The sequence below is a fragment of the Fringilla coelebs genome (assembly GCF_963513975.1).
Source record: "Fringilla coelebs genome assembly, chromosome: 4".
NCBI lineage: Eukaryota > Metazoa > Chordata > Aves > Passeriformes > Fringillidae > Fringilla > Fringilla coelebs.
This window is the reverse complement of record NC_140032.1, coordinates 32,037,576-32,057,660: the sequence shown is the minus strand read 5'-3', so window position 1 is coordinate 32,057,660 and position 20,085 is coordinate 32,037,576. Positions and strand designations below refer to the sequence as shown.

The window sequence follows — 20,085 nt, the reverse complement described above, 5'->3', positions numbered from 1 at the left end:
GTTTTGAGCAGAGATGTAGCAGGTGGCTGTGCCCATATCCACCACTGCCGATCCTAGTCCCGCTCAGACTAGTGATGAACTTGCTGCAATGCCTGTGCTGAAGGTGAGAGCTGGGTCTCACACGTCTGGCCAGTCACCCTGGCCTAGTGGCAGAGCTTGGGCAGGACGATGCTACAGATTTCTTTTCACTGACTTAAGCTTTTTTTTTTTGAAAAAAAAAAAAATCAAAATTAATTGTCTATTGTTTTCTTTTCTACATGCAAGTCTGTCTTGGTCTAGCCTTCCCAAACCAGCGTTAAGGTCCGCTGGCAGAAGCACTGGCGGCTGCGCCTGGCAGCAGCAGAGCCAAGCGCACACCAGGCCGCGCTCGGCGCTCCGTGGCTCCCGGCGGCAGCGGGGCTTCCAGCGGCGCCCGCTCCCGGCCGGTGCAGCAGCCGGTGCCGGGCTGCCCGGGGCTCCGGAGGGCGCTGCCGCGGCTGGCGAGTGTGTGCGGGACGTGCCGGGCGGCCCCGCGCCACATGGCCGCCCCCGCCGCCAGCCCCGGCCCCGGCCGGGCCGCGGCCCCGCGGAGCCTCCGGGGCGGCCATTGGGCGGCGGCTGCCGCTGCCTACGTGCGGCCGGCGGGGCGGGGCTGCGGGCCCGGCGCTCGCTGCCGGCCAGGGAGGCGGGCACGGACGGACCCGCGCCTCGGTCCCCCGGCCCCGACAGCCCCGAGCCCCGACAGCCCCGCGCACAACAAGGGGAAGCGATGCTGATGCTGGACGGCAGTTCAGAGGTGAGGTTTGGGACTGTCTGTCTGTGGCTCTGTCTTGCCGGGAGCCCGGCTGCGGAAGTAAATGAGGTGTTGTTTGCCTGGAGCTGCTGTTAATGTTGGGGCACTAACGCTGTGGAACGCTCGGTATTTCTGGTTAAGAGATTAAAAGCCAAAAAAGTTTTTCTTGCACTGCTCTTTAAAAAAGAAAATATTTAAAAGGCAGTTGTAAGGAACATGAAGGGCCAATGATTTGCAAGGGGAATATTTTTTGCTGTGATGCAGTATTCTGAGACCTGCCGCGGCTTACACTGGCAGTAACATTTCTTTTTTCTTTTGATACCCTGTTTCAGTCTTGTAGTTTCAGCAACCTATTTGAGACAGGAACCGGTGTGAACGCACCTGCAGATGCCTCTGGTCAATCTCCAGCTCACTTGGCTGCTTGTGGTGGTGAAGCTTTTTTCCTACTTTGGCAACTGCAGACAGGAGCAAATTTGAACCAACAGGTAAAAAGAACCATACATTTTATTCTTTCCACTTCTAATCTGGCATGTCAGTAAATCCACTTAATATTGACACACTTTTTATCTAAGACATGGGTTTTTTTATACTCAGTTGTGCTGCATGAGATATCTTCGGGTTGCTTATTCTAGAGTAACTTCTAGCATGAACAAGAAATCCTGTCTATATTGCATTAGCAACTTCACTTGTAATGTATAATTTAATTTTCACACTTAAGAGTGCTGCATACAGATGTCCAAACAACTTAATTCTTTTACACAACTTGAGTATATATTTTTCCTCCAAAAGTTAGTCCCTACTTCAAGCAAATGTAAGAATTCTTACTCGAGTTGCTTAGTTGAATCCCTTATACCTCTGAGCTGGTAGCAAGCTATTGGTCACAGCAATCCCTGAATGCTGCCAAAAGATGCTATTAATCTGTGTTGAAAGTATTCTGTGTAAGTTATCTTTTAGAAAGCAAAGGTTAAACAATGAGTACTGCAGGAGACAGCACTTATGCTTTGTGATGATGAATTCATTGGACATTTAATGGTAGTTACCATTACTATACTAGCTATATTCCTTTAATCTCTCTCAGCTCACAACAGACTGGTGTACATAAAACAGTCATTTTTGAGAACAAGACAGCTTTATCCTACTCCTCTTCTTGCAAATGACTGTTATATGTAAATTGTGTTTTTAGGATTGCCTTGGAGAAGCCCCGATACATAAAGCAGCAAAAGCTGGGAGTTTGGAATGTCTTGCTCTCCTTGTTGCTGGTGATGCTAAAATTGAGTAAGTTGAGCGACATTTAGTAACTTCAGTAAGAGCATCAAAGGATGTGCATTTTACAGAGTACATTTAACTTGCTCAGAATACACATGCTAAGGCTGCAAATATAGCATGACTATAGCCACAGGAGTATTAAAAACTGACATAAACACCAAAGGAGCACCGACCATATGCTCACATGCTGTTGTTTAGCTATATACTTCTGTGATAACTGCTGGGAGAATATTCCTGATCATAATCTCACCCTGTTCTTGCCTTTCTGATATGCTAAAGCCAGTAATAGTCTGATGACAAATTTATTTTAAAATAATTATTCCTTTTTGTATTTAATACCAACCCCCTGTATGAGCCATATGCTATCCTTGACAAACCTTGGTATTGATTCTCAGTACTTATTTTTATACACCTGCCTAAATCACCACTTAATCAGCACTTGCTCATTATTCCAGTTTAATTGGTTATTGTTAATTCTGTATTTCAGCTTGTGCAACAAGAGTGGACAGACAGCAGCAGACCTTGCTCTGGATTATGGCTTTCTGGAATGTGCCAAGTTCCTCAGGACAATTCAGCACACTCAGACAATGAAACTGAGAGGACAGTCTGGATACTCGCTAAGTGACAGACATGGCTTGCAGAGAGAGGATCCAACTGCACAGAAACAAGAAAGTGAAACCAGCAGATCCATAAACAGGAAGAGGAGAAGATCAGATGGTGTGTAACAGTGTTGGTTTAATACAATTCAGAATATGTAAAAAATATTTTTAGCATCTAAGTAACACAAATGTGTGTTAGACACAGAGCAGTTAGATTTAGAAGCCTCCTAATAAGGATGAACTTGCATAGGTACTTAAAGTTAGGGTCTTCTTGGAAATGGACAGTATATGTGGAATGCCACTTAAGAGGCTACTTCAACACAGGAAAAATAAAAATCAGAGGTACTCTTACTGATGTACTGATGAAGTGGCTACAGTATTATTTTGTTTCTATGACAGATCTTGTCTCCTAGCTGCCAGAATAAACAGCTTGTAATCCCAACATGAAATAAGGGGAATCTGAAGTCTGAGGAACCATGACTGGATGATACACTGAGCAGTCAGATGTGTATGCTTGGACATTGTCTCCTTCTGAGAAGGAGGAAAGCTTGTTTATTGTTACTTCTTACAGAAGAATTTTGTGAGTTTTTTTTTCCCCTGGAATACTTGTATTCACTCAGCTATAAATAAATGACCATAGAAAAATTATTTCTCTTGCTTTTTCTGTGTAAATATGACAGCAAAATTAGTAAAATTCAGTAAATACAGCCATTCTTTTCCCACTTCTAAAATGCGTCATCAAGAATACCAGGAACAAACAAGGCCCTTGAACAGATTCATAATGGACAAGACAGCTGGCTAAGTGGAACTTGAAAGGCAGAGGACACTTTATCTTTTTGTCATGAAAGAATTCCATAAAACAAATGGATTTGGCATTTAATCTACAAAGATTCTAGCAGAAGAGCAAATACTATATAAACCTAAAGTTGTGCTATGGAAAAGTACAGAGTATTTGTTGCCTAATAAATGTATTTGCAAGGAATACAGTTCAAAGCAGGTAGCTCTTATTTCTAGAGGTTTCATTTAAAAAAAATAGTTTCTTAATTTAAGTTTCTTAATTCAACCAACATTTCTATTTCAGCTGGGTTTTGATTGACTTAAAGCATTATTTTGATAAATAACAGGACAGTTTTATCTAGATCAGCTACTATTCTGTCTCAGCGCATTCAGCATGAGAGTGCATTTAAATAGCCTTTGGTCGTTGAGGTAGGCACAGATTATAATAGGCGTCCTTGTTCCAAAACTCCGGGCCCTTCCAGCCACACCAGCCCTGTCCAAGGAAAAGCAAGATAGCTTTTAAATCTACTTCAAATTCTGTTTTTCCTGACAGAAATTCAAATTCTGTTTTTCCTGTTTTTTACTATTGAGTCTATTCTTATTTTACTAATCGTACTAATCCAAGCTGTATGAATTATTTTCAAATGTCTATAGAATGCAATGAAAATTTTCAGAAAGTTCTCTGTGTGCCTAGAAACACATTAATGGAAAACACATTACAAAAAGACTCTCTCCCCCTTCCTCCCTCCCCAGCTTAATTCTTAGAAAGTATCATCTCCTCCCCATCCCCACCTCCCCACTACCTTCTGCTCCTCCTGAGAGGCTAATGTTATTCTGAAACACCATCATTCTCACTGTTTCCCTCAGTTCTTCCCTAGACACTTTTGATGAGGAAAGTGGGTTCTGCATTTATTTATCCTCCTGGACCACTGAACCATTCTAAGAGCTAGTAGCTGTAACAGCCTTTGGTCCTACACATTCTTTGGAAATTGTTTCTTCCTGTGTTCATTTCAAGCTTTGATCATTATAGGCCAGTAAAATGTTTCTTAAACAGCCAAATTTTTTTTTGTTTGTTTGTTGGGTTTTTTTGTGGGTTTTTGTTTGTTTGGCTTTATTTGTTGGTTTGATTTTTTTGTTGTTTGGGTTTTTTTGTTGGGCCTACACAAGGGTATCAAAGATCAGAAATAAAAGTTACTATTTTCAACTTCATACGAAAAACAGATAAGACATTGATTACTTAGCACTTAAAGGAAGATTCAGCTGCTTTATGAGTTTACATTTCTGACACTATATTTACTGGTTTGTAATGTGCTGTGTCATCCCTTTTAGTAGCTTTAAATGTGGAAACGACATTACATACCGCTGAGCACTTTGTAGTTTTTCCACATTTTCAAAACAATTTCAGTACCTACCCTCTGATCATTGTTAAAGGCCTGATCTGAGAATGGTTATTGGATTTTTAAAATAACTTTTAAATTAAAAAAAAATGATCTTCTATGTTTCATTTAGAGCATCTTACAGCCTGAACAAAATTTTCTGTTTTATTCAAAATATAAAACACATTTATCGTATATACTCCTGGGTAAAAGGGAAGATGGGTGAATTCATATAAAATAAAGAACATTTCTTTACAGTATAACTTGATGTAGTTTCTGATCTGATATATCTCCAAAGACACTCAGTTTCAGAAAGTGACAATACTTAGCATATTGTAGTATGCAGGTTAAGTGGGGTCAGTGCTTCTTCCATAAGGAATGGAGAAGCCATAGAATGGTCACGTTGTATTTGGCTGGGCATTATTTGTTTAATGCTAAAATACATGTATATACATAAATGTGGAGGATATATGTGCATTAAGCCTCACCTTTTCCAAAATAACATGCAGATCTTCTCCTCCAGTGTAATGTGGGTCTAGAATCAAGTATTTAATGTGCCCTGTAGTCTCATTCCAAGCCACGCCTAATATCGTGTGAGCCAAAACGCCTCCACCTAAAATAGGAGAAACACAGATTGCTGAAATTTTTTTCACTGGGATTGATTTAATGTGCAAGGGCCAAATAAAAGTACATCAATACCTTCTATTAACAAATTAGCTTGTATCAAGATGATTCTGAAAGTGTTTCTTTCATAAGATTCTTGACATTATTAAACAATGGATCTTTACTACATCTAAGAAAGGTTAGTTGTAGTAACTAAAGTAATAGAAAAGTTGTAGTAACTAAAGTAACTACATAGGGAATGTATTTCTCAAATTTCTTCCAAGTCAGCAAGGCAGATTAAATCCTCAGCACTTCCACCTGATGAAGTCAATAATATTTCAAACATCTCTTTTGCACTTTTTTTTTTAAGAAACCTAACTGTAGGAAAGACATCTGCAAAATTTCATGGTTGAAAATCAGAATTCCTGGATGAGGTTTATCTGTTGTTTTCTACTATGTTACATCAATGAATATTATTATAATATTAATATCAATAGTAAATTCTGATTTTCCTTTCCTCAGCCTGCAAACAGGAAAAGAGGATATTTTGATGAGATGAGCACAGGTCAACTCTTGCATGTTTCTTTCAGATAATAGGCGATATTTTACATCCCAACAATATTGTAGTAGTAACTCCACACAGCACATAGGGATTGCAAAACCCTTGGGAGAATACAAGCAAAAACAATTCCCAAACCCCACCCTCAAAAAGCCCAACTCCAGCCCTCCAATGACAACAAAAATTAAACCAACCTACAAGAGAGCATTACAGGGAAGGGTACTAAAAGATTTTTCAATATAGGATTCTACATTCTTGAAATTCAGACAAAAAGGCTGCCGAAAGGCCAAGAATATTTAACAGAATCATAGCATGGTTTGGGTTGTAAAGGACTTTTAAGTATCACCTAGTTCCAACCCCCCTGCCATGGGCAGGTCACCTCCCACTAGACCAGGTGCTCAAAGCTCCATCAAATCTGGCCTTGAGCCTTGGGCCCTCCCTCTGGTCTTGGGGCATCCACAGCTTCTCTGGGCAGCCTGTTCTGGTGTCTAACAGGGAAACATTTCTTCCTAATATGTAATCTAAACCACCACCATACCAAAGTCTGGACTTCTGGCACCTCTGTTTTGAGAAAGTTACAATGTATTATGGAATGACAAATACAGACTTAAAAAATGCTTAAATTAAATGCTATTAAGTTGAAAATATTAATATCAATAATACTAATTTCCTAAAACACAGCATGGAAAAAATAGCTCAATTAATGTTGCAGTATTTTTACAAATGGCACTTTTTATGATACCAATACTTCAGATTATTAAAACTGGCCTTAAAACAAATTTGGATAATACCCTTCTCTTCCAAGCCAGATAAACAGTACTCTTCTTTGAGGGGAAGTTCTGGGGAACTCTATGAACTTCCGCTCCTGTAGAGAATGAAAGTCAGCTCAAGTTCTGACTTAATAGAAATTTATAAAAACACCATTTAGACTGATTTTTTTTTTACCATGTTTAATACTGAGCTTGAAAGAAATTCTAAATAAAAAGATAATAACCAGACTAAACTCTATCATTTTTGAGGCTACCTTGGGAAAACCGTAGTTTTTAATTCATCTACAGTTTTGATTAACTTTTGTACAGTAAATTAAATGAGTTCTAATTGAAATGAAATTCAGCACAGGGAGACCATGCACTTTCATTAGCATTCTTCAACACTCAAGTACTTACCAATCATAATTGGAGTTCCCTCAGTCTTGAAATGATTAGCAAGCTCTCTTCCCTGCAATGCTAGTTCAGAACCCTGGCTAGGTAAGAAAAACAAAGAGATTTGTTCTCACTAGGTTTACCTCCCTGATTATCCACGATACTCATTCACTGCATAGATAACCGATTAGAAAGTCACTTGGATTATTCCTTTGTAAACGTCCTGAGAAAATCTGAAAAAAAATTTTAATATCTTGTCTTTTTATTTCTTTATATAGTGGCTAATTTTTTCAAAACCCAGTGAGAGTCTGTGTACCTACTTCCCAAGTAGGAATGGATTAAATGCAGACAGAATACAAAACTGGGAAATGATGCACTTATTATAATGGATCCAGTACTGGTGTTTCTGGTGCAGCTGTGAAGTCTTATTTCCACAAAGAATTAGAGATGCTAGCTGGAAATAACCCAAGATAAAAATGCTATCCCCTGCCAGTGACCAGCTGAAAAAGCTGCATGATTGTTTCTTCTTCCCAGCATGGTAGTGATGGTTTTTCATAACCCTGAGAAAAACTGGTGCTCCCCTGTAGCAGCACTATGAGCAATTCTACCCAGTTCAGGAGTGTATTCTTCATTCTCATATGGAGAATAAAAATCTTCTACTGGCAGAGCCTGTCACAGCTGCTATAAATAATAGGTGGATCATCTGCAAGTATAAGCTCTAGAGCAAAAAAAAGATTAAAATATTGAAGACCTGAACTATTTTCCTACCATTAAGGACTACCATTACCATGCTCTTTTAGAATATCTAGAGTGTGAATTTACTCTAAATAAACATAACACATGAAAAGTATTTTGGTTTGTATTTTCACACATACTGTTAGTGTATGTTCTTAATTTCACCACTGTATTTATTAAATGTTCAGGGTTTTATTAGTCTGCTTAGTGCTTCCAAAATGATAAAAAATATGGTAGTTTTTCTTCTGATAAATGCTAAAGACTATTCTTTTTGTCCCAAATATCTTCATAGGGTCCTTCACTGTGTATCAGAGCATCAGATTGCCAGAATGGAAACAAATTCCTTGCTTTATTTGTCACACAAATGCAAAAAGGGGAACACTATTTTCTAGACTTCTCAACAATTTGCCTCAATCCTAAACTCACAAGTTAGGTCTGTGGCTGCAGTAATAATCTATTTGTCAGTGTACATTCAGTTCTCTCTGGACATCAGACTGTGTGCCTGCATCAAAAATCGTGGTGCAAAGGAATAGGCTGAATTGCATATCAGTTTGCATATCATGAAGCAATTTATGGATTAAGCAAACCCAATGGGAGCCACATTTCTTGTGGAAGCATTTGACCATAGCTTTATAAAACCAGGCAATTTGCATATTATTAAGCAATTTATAGCAAATGGAAAGTGAAACCCAAAGCTCCCAAGAAATTTAACACTACTTTCATCTATAAGCACTTAGCACAACTAAAGGTAGGAATGGAGGGTTAATTATACCTCTTCTTTAATTATACCTCTTCTCCCATGTACTGTGATCATGATTTGCATTTTAAGGCATTCAGTCTTTCTAGCAATTACCAAGCTACTAAAGAGGTAGTGATTCTTACCTGACAAATAATATTTTGGATGTTATTCCAAAAAGCTGATTCAAAACAAGCTGTACCTCAATCGAACCAATCCATTGCCGTGAGCCAACAAATGCTGCAGGCTTGTCTCCAGCATCAACCAGTGCCTTTGGAACATCATAAAGAGGAAGAAAACAACATATAGTAGGGAATTCCACCACTTTGTGTGAACGAAGCTGCTTTATATGTATGAGCATGTGTTTTGAACCTAGCTGCTTAAAAGCAGACCAATGGATGTGGAATTCATTCACTGTGGTTCTGTTTTGAAAAAGTCCCTTTGAGCAGTAATGCAGGCCAGTGTCCATGAGCAGAGACTACAATCCCAGGTCCACAGGCAGACTTCAGGCTGGGAGGGGGACCACTGAGCTCTTTAATAATGGAGTGCATCATTTGTACACTGCAGAAGCCACTTCACAGACTGAAAGGCTTGGATTTCTATTCAAAGCACTCAGGAAAGAGCCCATAAAATAGTGCTCTGAGGAAGAGGCCACTGATCCATGTCAAAGGTTACGGTTTATTTTAACCTCTTCTTCATTATGAGCCTTTTATGTTACATTCAGCACTTGAGAGGGATCTTCTCTGCTCAGGACACAAAGACCAAAGGTCTTCTGAGGGCTACTGCCCTCTTTTAGATGCCTAAATATGCTACAGGAGTGCACAGATTTCAAAAGCCTTCAGGTGTGGATTGAGAAATGTTCAGGAAATGTGGTTTTACCTTTAGCGTTCACATCCCTGCTACATAACATAATGAATGTATTTTCATAGAATGAATTAAACTTTACTAAAAATGTTCAGTAAATAACTGTAACATGAAGAATTATATTTAGAAGACAGAAGGTAACTTGACAGGCATACCCAAGTATGGGTATTAGCTACAAGCCTAAAGTTTTAATTCAGTGCTGTTAACAAAAATGAACCATTCAGGTATGCATTTAAATTCAAAACAGAAAAAGAAGTGAAGGAGAGTTCAAAAATCGGGAAAAATGCACTACTGTCAAAGGCAAAGTTACAAAAATTGTCAGTAAATTCCTGTGTAGCACTTGGGAACTAATCCAGCTGTCACTGAATATGACAGCCAGTTTTAAAACTGATTTTAGCATGACACATTGGGTTCTTTGTTCTTTTCATTTGACAAAAACACTGAAAATGTCATATCACAGCTTCTAATAGAACATTAATCCAAGGAAACATGTAAAAGATTATTTTACTGTACCTTATTTGTACAGATAATGTCACCCAACACAAATAATTCAGAACCACCAGTCCATTTAAGGGACAAAAAAAATCTTCTAAAATGTACGAATTTGATATTTAAAAAATAATCTACACAAACCTTTCTAGACATATATGCATAAAATAATCTCCTTAAATGTTCTGTACCTGTTGAATTTCCTTGTGTGTTGGTATAGGTCTATCCATGTAGCCTTGGTGCTTGAACCAAGAGCAGATTGTTTGCAAAGAGCGATAGGCACAGCCCCAGCCACTGTCATCAATGCGGTCCTGCATGTAGTGGTGGTAAGTGTATACACCTTGCACTAAATAAACCTGCACAGGAGGGAGAACACAGGCATCTCATCACACTTGCACCAGTTTGCAGAGAAGTCATATCACCTGGCACTTGCACTGTAAAATATTTAGTTGGGGACTGCAAATCTCTGGAAGATTCAAAGGGTCATTATTCACACATGATTATTTGCACCTCATTTTGTCTCCTAAACTCTGTTCATAGTTTTAGTTTCTTGTCCTGGTTCTGAGAAACTTTTTAGAATACATGCTAAAGTCCTGGACATTATTTTCCCAAGAAAATCCAATTTCTTTGGGACAAATACAACGAATTAAAGCAATGCTATTTTGTGCAGAGGAGCCCTTTTGCTTAAAAGGCCAAGCCAATTATTTCACTTTCTCATCTGCACATCATTGACTATCTAAATTACTTCTTTCAATAAAAACATCTCAATTAAAATAAAAAGGTACTTTCTGCAAAATGTTTCAATTTAAACTTACCATACCAGACTCCATGCCAGGTGAACTAAGATGTAAGTGTGGATTTCTGAGATATCCATCTTTATATGGTTCATCTGGAAAATGATAAGCATTTGCTCTCTTGAAATATGGTCTGTCACAAGGCAGATTGTATAACCCATGCAATTCCTACATGCAAGTTCAAATAAAAATAAGAAACACAATTCAAATTTTGGATTAAAAGAAAGACCACATTGTAAGCAGCAATAAACATATAATTTTAATAGCATAGTTTAGCAAATTACTAAAATAGGCATAACTAAACACTCAGCAGGTATGTTTACTACTAGACCTCTCCTGTCCAGGGAGGCTCATGCAGGCTTGCCTCCTATCTAAAGGGCCCACTACTTTATGCAGTCCTGTTACATAACACCTGCTGCTGGGACCCCACTGAAAATACCACAAGTAACAGATTTGTTATGAAAGCATGATAAAATACACCATCATAGAAAAGGATTACAGTTTTATCTTCATAGTAATGTAGATACACACACCAAATTATAATCTTAACTGATATCGGAGCATTCAAATAACATGTACTGACACAAAGTAAAGATATTGGGCTTATGGTTCAAGCAGATTCAGTCTATTTTAAAATCTCTTAAGCTCTGTTTGCCACACAGCAGCCACATTTAAAGAGATATATTGTCTTATTTCACAGAGCTTAAGAGTGAAAGGCATGATGAGATCATCTAGGATAATGTGTGTAACACAGGTAATACATTTTAGGCAGATGACCCTGCACTGAACCCAGCTACAGGAGCTGCAGTAACACTTCCCATCACTGGGTTAGCGTGAACAGGTGAGAGGGCAGGAAACAGTGCCACCAGTGCCTGAGGCCTCTGCAAAAAACAAGGCTAGACTGGGTTTTATATACCCAGTAATTCTTCACACAGAAAAAGTCCCCTGTTTCTACACCTCTGAGCTACAGAATACAGAATACTGCTCTCAGTACATGCAACTGTGTGACCTAGACTGGTATCAGTCTCAATCTGAAAGGACAGCCACATCTCAACATTCTTCCACCTCATCCATATTCTTTTTTCTAGATGCTAACCCAAAGGCAAAAACAAGCCAAAAACTAGCTAAGTCTGGTCAACTGTGACCTACAAAAAGCAGCCCCTCCAAACAGACAAAAACCCCACAACACCACAAAACCCCAAGAAAGGGACCAAAACAAACAAAACCCCCAATAAGCCTTTCAGGACATATGCAAAAACCGGAATGTAGTTAACACACCAAAAGTAAACTGATGTTCTATCATAGAAGAACTAAAAAAGGGAAAATTTCAAAGAATACTTTACTGGAAGTATAATTTAGAGAACATATTTATCAACCAAATTTTATGTACTTTTAAAGTGTCTGTTTTTCCCTCACAAAAATGAGATCTGGCATATTCTATAAAATAAGTTATAATGAATCAAGTTTCCACATTCAGTATACTGCTTTGGTTATAATAAAAACGAATCTAAAATACAGCAGTATCTGCTAGTATTTATTCTACTAAATGGAAACTATTTATTCTGACTAAATGGAAAGCCCTACCACTGCTTCAATTACAGTAATTAAAAATAAAAGATCCAGTTCTGTTACTGTTTGTTGGGTTTACCTTTCTGTAACTTTCCAGCTGATCATCTGAAATACCCGTAGGATATGAGACTGTTACGAGGTGATTTTGTCCTGGTAACATGAAATGAAATTGTTCTGGTACCACAATTGATGTTCCTTTCACATATTTCATGATACATCTTTCCATGTCAGTTAATTGCCCATGAATTGCTTTCACTAGGAGATTTTGTACCCTGCAAAGTACAAGGGAGAATATTTCAAAAGTGGAACAGTGATTGTGAATGATTTTTTCTCACAGCTGTGAGTTATACAATACCTAAATGCATGTCTGACCTCGTCAGATGACTGCACTAACTCAATGCTTCTGCTCCCACAGGAAAAGGCAGAGCCCAACTGCGCCTTACTCAAAGCTTGTCTGCACAGAGAAATGAGTCTCTAGTGATTCAGTCCTCCCAAATGTGGCTACCCTGCTCTCATATCAGAAACACAATCAGTATAAGCAATTGCCAAAATAAAAATTAAATATATGACCAAATGTGGTTTTTTTGTTTTTTATCCATTCCATTTAGTGTCGTTCCGAGTCAAATGCTATGGAAAAAATGCAAGGAAAAAATACATAGGCAGACTCAAATGTTTTCCATCTGTACCTACCCAGCTGCACCCCCAAAGGTAAGGCTGAGATTACAAAGACTCATCAAATACTCCCCAACTCTCACTTTTGTACACCTCACATTGAAAAATTTCAAGAACATTTTGCTGACTTTCTCAATTCTTTGCTAAGCAATGGTTATGAGTTATCAAATCTGTCAGACATTGATAAACTGAATTTTTTATAGACAGCAAAAGGATCACATCTCAAGATTATTGAAGTTAACAGCTGTCTACGTGAGCTTTTATTATTTATACCCTTAAAATTACATCACAAAAATACTATATACATTTCATTAAACTGATGAATAATACTGTTTTACTTCATTATTTCAAGAAAAAGCAGAAATGAAGCTGAAAAATTGAAAGTTCAAGATAACACTTACTTTCCCCATGGCTCTTCTGGAGAAACAGATACAACAACATCAACTGGTAATGTCATATTTATGTAGTGGTGTTCCTTCTTTTCCCTTTCAATGACTGGAGCCAAAGCAGCTAATGAAGAGGTCATTTCCAACATGAGGTCTACATTGATTATCTGCTGCTGCAGAGAATAAAGACACCAATATCACATCTCCAGCTACAAGAAGGCAAAAGTAAGAACCAATAAGTCCACGAACCAAGGCGGCAAAAGTAAGATTGCAGGTATTTGGTATCAAACTCAGCAATTAAATACTTGGGTTAGAAAAAAGCTGGTAATGTTGAAGACAATCTTGATGTGCTGATCTGCCTTAGGTGGATTTCTGCATTCATGTTGAGTCTCAATGATTTTAAAAGCATTCTTTAAAGTCATGTCAATGCCTATTTGTGTACAGAAAAGCCTAGGGAGGGCAAGTCTAAAAATGTTTAAATGATAATTTTTCTTATATATTAGAAACATACCGTATCCTGTAACTTTTTATCCTTTTTTTTGCCAAGTTTTCGTTTGGTCTCATCATCTTGATCAAATCTGAATTATCAACAGAAAGAGAAATTTCTGTAAGATGAAATTAATCTCTTAACCAAGCCCCCCAGTTTTTAAATATACTTACTGTATAAATCGTCTTATCTCCTTACATGCAGACTCGTCAGTCAGCTCTGGAACTGTGGTCATGCCATTGTTAGGCCACACATAGACTGAACTGTGGCAAATTCTGAATACAAGAACCTCTGAGGACAGTTTGTTTTCAAGATCGCTGAAAACATATCCTAATGCCTTTTTTGTTGATGCCTCTGAAACACAGTAAGGATATAATTAGCCTAGAAAATTCCCTCACCCTTTTGTTGTAGCTGCTGGGCACACATTTACGATTTTTTTTTTTTACTTGGAATAAAATGCAAGCGCTGCTATGATCAGAAAAATGACTGGGTAAACAAAACTGAGGTAAGATTTTACTTAGCAGGTCTGTCTCAAACATTCACACTCACCTCCCTGAACAAAAGCGTACTGTTTCTCTCAGATACTGTCAAACTTACAGAAGAATAATCTACTCTGCTGTCACTTATCACATCTAAGTATATGAAAATGAAATTAGTTAAAAATGTCAATGTAAAATTTCTTTCAAATTAAAACAAAAAACAGGATGGAAAACGAGTGTCAGAAAATTTATAGAGATAAAGAATAATCTTTACAGGTTTGTGAAGAAGCAGTAAACACCTGGTAAAAGGCCAAGAAAATAAATATAATAAAGAGTTTCTTAATAAAAGTTAATATAAGTATTAAGAAATCTATTAGTCTTATAGACACACCATCAGTCGTTGCAAGTTGAAATGCAAGATCCAAGCCTCCTCTTATTCTGAAGAGTATATCCATAGCTTCTAGAATTACCTAAGGAGAAAAAAGAAGGAACAAAAATGAACAGGCACTTCAACATGCCTTCTCTCAAGCCACAGCAGACTGCTGCTACACCACAGTGTGCAAGCACACCAGCAATTACTGCAGCTGCTCAGGTTACACAAGGCCAGTGAATAAACAGGGAAATGAGTGGTGCAGCAGTGCACAGTTGCTGCAACCATCACCTCAATTACACCTTGGAACACATTTCCTACCTCAACAAAAAAAGCCATAATTCTACACTTCTACTATATAGAAATACTTTAGGTAAAATGTAATTGTTTCTCGTTGTTTCAGTCCAAATGTCATGTTTCCCATAATGTACATTCACACACACATATATATATATTCTTCCAGCTCAAGTAAAGCAAGGACAGAAGTGAGCAGAAAGATAATTAGCCACATCTGCAAGTATGCATTCCTTAGTTAGGAAATCAGTTTTAGGGAAATGAGAAAAAGCAGAAAGGGGGGAATACGTGTGTGTCATACACAACCTCTAGAACTAAGGCTGAGTTTCACATTTGACAGGAGAGCAGCTTACGCCACCACAAGAGACTAGCCAGCTGTTTCTTCCCCCTTCCAAAGTCTCTGTGTCCTCCTAACTGCTCACTGCAGATATTTTAACATGAACTTTACCAGACAGGTCATGCAGATGGAAAGACACCCTTCTATTTAGAGAGGACTTTTTCAGACAGATCAATCCCCAATCAAGTTCAATGTGCCAGACAAAAACAGCTGTGGCAGTACAGAGAGGAACAAAAGGACAGATGAATGTGGGCAGTGCTCACTGTAACAGTCCACAGAAAGAGTGCTTGAATTGCTCAAAAAAACCTATCAAGCACCTGTAAAAATAATTATACTAGGACCCTTTGGAAAGACTTACTACACAACTGTTTGCTTACCAAGTATGAGACACTTTCATGTGCAATGCCATTGCTACTCAAGAAATAAAAACCCCACAACATAGGACTAATTTTCTTTCCATTAAACACATTCTAAAGAGAAATATGCAAAATATGCATGACTGTTAAAATATAATGATCTACTACAGTTTATCTGCTGGTGAAGGATTTTCATGTTTCAGTGATTCTGGAGGGCCAAGAAACAGTCTGGTTCCTGAAGCATAATTCTGAAGTATTTTAGATAACACAGTCTAATAGTCTTGGAGTGTGGGACCCACAAAAGTGCCAGCCAGAATGTGAAAAAATGTTTGTCTGGGTTGATGTAAATGGTTTTTATTTGGATTACTACTATGCAATAATAATATTCATGAATAAAAAGAAGAGCTCTGCAAAAGCAGCCATTTTTGATAGTGGCTCATCATGTATATCACAGAATCACAGGATGGGTGAGGCTGGAAAGAACCACAGTGGGTCACAGAATCACAGAATCTGCTGTGTTGGAAGGGAACCACAAGGCCAATGAGCGCAACACCTAAGTGAATGGCCCATAATGGGGATCAAACCCACAACCTTACTGTTAGGGTGATGTGGTCCAATGTCCCTGCTCAAGCAGGGTCATCCTAGAACACTGCACAGGACTGTGTCCATACAGTTCCTGAGCATCTGGAGGGAGACTCCCCACTCTCTCTGGACAATCTGTTCCAGTGCTGTCACTGCATAGTAAAGAAGCTCTTTTTCGTGTTCAGGTGAAACTTCCTGGGCATCACGTTCTGCCCGAGGCCTCTTGTCCTATTGCTTGGCATAACCGAGAAGAGCCTCGCATCATTATGATGACCTCTTCCAAAAAATCCGTGACTAAAGCCAGGCAAGCCGAGTCCCCCAAGGGCGATGGAGAATGGCAGGGACTATAGGGAGGCGTCAGTGCGGGAGGCGCCACTGTGGCTGTGACACAGCCCGAGTCCTGCAGAAAGGCGATCGAGGGGCCTCCGCACCTCCTCCCGAGGTACCCCTGGGGCTGGAGGCCCAAACGCGACGGCCGAGCACCCAGCCTGCAGCGGGGACACCAGCCCGCCGCGGCCCCGCCGCCAGCTCGGCCCGGCTAGGGGCGCTCCCCTCCCCGCTGAGGAAGGACACCCATCCACCTACCCACCCACCTACCTACCTAGTCTCGCACCCATCCGTCCATTCCCCGGGGATGGGGACAGGGGGCCGGGCCGGGGAGGGGCGGACTCACCACGTCAGTCAGCGCCGCCGCGGGGCCGGGCCGCCCGCAGCCTGGCGGCGCACGCGCGCTGCCGCCGCCCGCCGGGCCCCGCCTGCCCCGGCCGTGGGCCCGGGCCCGGGCGCTTCCCGTTCGGCCGGGCAGGAGGGGCCGTGCTGCCGCGGGGGTTCCCCGGAATCACCCCTCCCTTCCCTGTGGTGCTGCCGGCGCGCTGCGGAGAGTGCGTGGGGCTCCGTGGCTGCGCTCAGCGCAGCGTGTCTGGGATCAGCGGCCTGCTGCCAAACGGTGGCATTATTTCTTCGTCATTTCCACGAATCCATTGGGAGACGCTCCGGAATCCCGCTGGCCCGGCTGCTGCCGCGCGTTACTGCTCCTTCCAGGCCAGGCTTCCACATCTTCCCTTGCACTTCTCAGGCACAGCGGCATGCTGAGGTCCAAAAGTCGTCCCCATGAATCCTTGATAAATGCTCTGTGTGTTAATATATAGAATTTATCTCCAGATCTGTCCTCCTCGCAAATAATGCTAACTAGCTTGAAACAGCAAGCCCTTAAACCAGTTTCCAAGGGTCAGTTTTTGGTCGTCTCGGGTTGTTTCTTGTTGCCTGCCATTTGGTTCCTTATCCAATGTCAAGATCTCCCACCAGTTGAAGAACAGCACTGATGAAGTGATGATGCGTTTCATACAGTGTGAACCAACATGTGTTGCAAAAACCCTCCCCCCAAAATAACTAAAAACTTGTGAGCTTTTTAGAACTTAGTCATGCTGTATGTTCCACATGCTAAGCACAAGTAAAATATGGCTCACCCCTCCATCGCACACAGTGTTCCAGCATACTGTTTTTCATAATAAAATGTATAAAATCTATTTCATTAGTGCTGTGTTGCTGCAGTGCTATGCTGCCACAGCTTTTCTATTCTGCATCCACATGCCAGACAGGTCTAATGTGTGACCTGTTAGAGTCACACATTAGAGCTTTCTTAGAGCTTTCTGTTGGAAATTGTGGTGGTTTCATCCCAGGCAGCAGCCACTTGCTCAATCCTCCACCAGCAGGACTGGCGAGAGAATCAGGGGTAAAAGCCAGAAAACTCACAGGGTGAGATAAAGACAGTTTAATATGGAAAGCAAAAGCCACACACACAAACAAAGCAAAACAAGGAATTCACTGCTTCCCATGAGCAGGCAGGTGCTCAGCCATCCCCAGGAGAGCAGGGCCCCATCACATGTAACAGTGACTTGGGAGGACAAAGACATCACTCTAAACATCCCCCCTTTACACACTGAGCAACTGGGGTCACCTGTCCTGGCTGTGTCTGCTCCCAGTCTCCCAGTGTGGCAGCACCAAAAGCAGAAAAGACCTTGGCTCTGTAGATATTGTTCATGTATTAGTTTTGGGTGTTTTTTTGAGACATCTGGCAGTATCCCACACAGGTTCTAACTCTCAGGATTTGACTTTCATTTTTTATTTGGAGCTCTTAAGCAAGAACACAATTGTGACCAACAAGTTCCAGTTGAAGGCACAGTAATACTTTTATGTTGTCAGAAGAATGGGACCACATTATCCTAGGTGCTATATAAAACCCCCATTGTTCCTTTTCTTGTGTAAGTTCATAAATCTAAGAAAACTTGCAAATTTGCTTGCACTGGTTTTTATTTATCCTGTATATTTTTACCATATGTAGTGAAAAATGGCAGCCAGAGGACATTTTTGGTCTAGGGTAAGAAAAAGATTTAAAGAAATAATTAGGCTGCCTACAGCTGAGACAAATTCAGTCAAAACTAAGCATTCAGTGCAGAAAATGAAAACAGAGGAAAGGTGGGATAATTTCCACTGGGGATAAAAAAATGTGAAAAAAAAAGAGGAAAAGGAGGAAACAGATGGGAATAAATATGTGTGAAAGCATAAGAAATAAAGCCTGGAGCTTGTATGAGGAATATATAAGAACACACTTCATTAGTTGATTAGTGTCCTTGTTTCTTAAAATCTTAATGGATAATATTCCATTCCGCAGAGCATTTCATCTTGATAAGTTTTTTTTTTAAGATGCTAAATTTACACCATTCCCTTTAGACTAAACTTAAATTTCACTTTCAAATGGGTTTATGATGCATAAATATCTATTCAGTGACTCCAGATAACTAACACAGTAACACCCCTTGATCTGTCACTTTCTAGCTCTTTGGTTTGGAGCTCTGTCATCAGTCATTTAGTACTGTGCTCTGCTAACCACTGTTTTCCTTTTGTTATGTTCTTTACCCTTGACTTACTTGACTGACATTGATTCATCTGAGGAAGATGATGAGAGTGAGGAAAATGTAACTATTAAAAAAATTGCTTACACACATTACTGTGCTGGGTGCTTGCCCTCATAGATGAAGCTTCTGAGATCTTTCAGAAGGGAAATCTATTCAGAAAAGTTAGCCTCTAGAAAGTCAGGCTTGTCAGGCTGACAGTACTGGTGAACCCATGGTTCCCATGGGGAGCTCCAGGCTCCCTATCCTTCCCACTAAAAATGCTTTTCCTGAATATATAAGTTACATGTACTTGCTAAGCTACTGCACATTTTCCTTCTCTGCTATATAATTATGGGAAAAATTGCTTTATTTTTGATTAAACTGCTTACAGTTGCACTTCTTAGGAATGCAGCCTCGGCAGACTGGGGTTTAGCTGTACATGGAGATGGCAAAGAACCAAACAGATCCCTCAATGTGTTTTAACTAAAATGTGCCACTCTTGCAGTATTGGTGGACATAATGTTTGAGGAAAAGCCAATGCTGTATTCAATCCTATATGTTAGAAAGCTTACTGACAATAATGTAACAATCTTTACACCACTTTCTGTAACAATCCCTGCACCACTACTGGATGTGGAGTTTACCACTATAAACTGCAAGTGACAAAGGAATTTTGTTTGGTTTTTTGCCACAAAGCAGCTCATTTCAGTGTTATGTTTTTACTTTTTCTGCCACATTTTTAAGATCCTTTCCTCAAAATCCAGGCTTGTGAAAGAACATTTAAAACTAAGAATTCCTCAAAATAATGACTAAAATTTTCCTTAACATGTCCTTTGGAAATTTAAGGAGTATTTGGGGGTTTTATATGTATGTATGTATGTATGTATGTGTGTGTGTGTGTGTGTATATATATATATATATATATATGTATATGTATATGTGTATGT

At 39.8% G+C, this 20,085-nt stretch overlaps 2 protein-coding genes across 3 annotated transcripts; one reads left to right on the top strand and one right to left on the bottom strand.

Annotated features, from left to right (window-relative positions):
- Window positions 1–662: 662 nt before the first annotated feature.
- On the top strand, window positions 663–3,700 carry ANKRD37 (ankyrin repeat domain 37). The gene is made up of 4 exons (XM_084204758.1): window positions 663–775; window positions 1,105–1,257; window positions 1,956–2,047; window positions 2,526–3,700. Exons 1-4 carry the CDS (start codon window positions 749–751, stop codon window positions 2,761–2,763), a joined length of 510 nt encoding a protein of 169 aa, XP_084060884.1. The 5' UTR covers window positions 663–748; the 3' UTR covers window positions 2,764–3,700.
- On the bottom strand, window positions 2,780–16,969 carry UFSP2 (UFM1 specific peptidase 2). 2 transcript variants are annotated; one of them, XM_084204756.1, is made up of 12 exons: window positions 16,846–16,969; window positions 14,697–14,775; window positions 14,000–14,180; window positions 13,851–13,917; window positions 13,355–13,509; window positions 12,361–12,553; window positions 10,734–10,880; window positions 10,110–10,274; window positions 8,712–8,836; window positions 7,119–7,195; window positions 5,279–5,403; window positions 2,780–3,907 (listed from the first exon to the last, which is right to left on the bottom strand). In XM_084204756.1, the coding sequence occupies exons 2-12, from the start codon at window positions 14,758–14,760 to the stop codon at window positions 3,821–3,823; spliced, it is 1,386 nt and encodes a 461-aa protein (XP_084060882.1). In that variant the 5' UTR covers window positions 14,761–14,775; window positions 16,846–16,969; the 3' UTR covers window positions 2,780–3,820. The 2 variants fall into 2 exon arrangements, with proteins under 2 accessions (XP_084060882.1, XP_084060881.1); XM_084204755.1 differs by having other exon boundaries at window positions 2,782–3,907; window positions 13,355–13,512.
- Window positions 16,970–20,085: the final 3,116 nt, after the last annotated feature.

Bases quoted from the DNA above. Each gene is read 5' to 3' on its own strand.
- ANKRD37 (XM_084204758.1), top strand. From the start codon at position 749: ATGCTGATGCTGGACGGCAGTTCAGAG. The intron at 776-1,104 runs GTGAGGTTTGGG...ACCCTGTTTCAG, and splicing joins TGCTGGACGGCAGTTCAGAG to TCTTGTAGTTTCAGCAACCT. The intron at 1,258-1,955 runs GTAAAAAGAACC...TTGTGTTTTTAG, and splicing joins GAGCAAATTTGAACCAACAG to GATTGCCTTGGAGAAGCCCC.
- UFSP2 (XM_084204755.1), bottom strand. From the start codon at position 14,760: ATGGATATACTCTTCAGAATAAGAGGAGGCTTGGATCTTGCATTTCAA. The intron at 14,181-14,696 runs GTGTGTCTATAA...ACTGTGTTTCAG, and splicing joins TCAACTTGCAACGACTGATG to AGGCATCAACAAAAAAGGCA. The intron at 12,554-13,354 runs GTAAGTGTTATC...TGTACTTTGCAG, and splicing joins CCAGAAGAGCCATGGGGAAA to GGTACAAAATCTCCTAGTGA.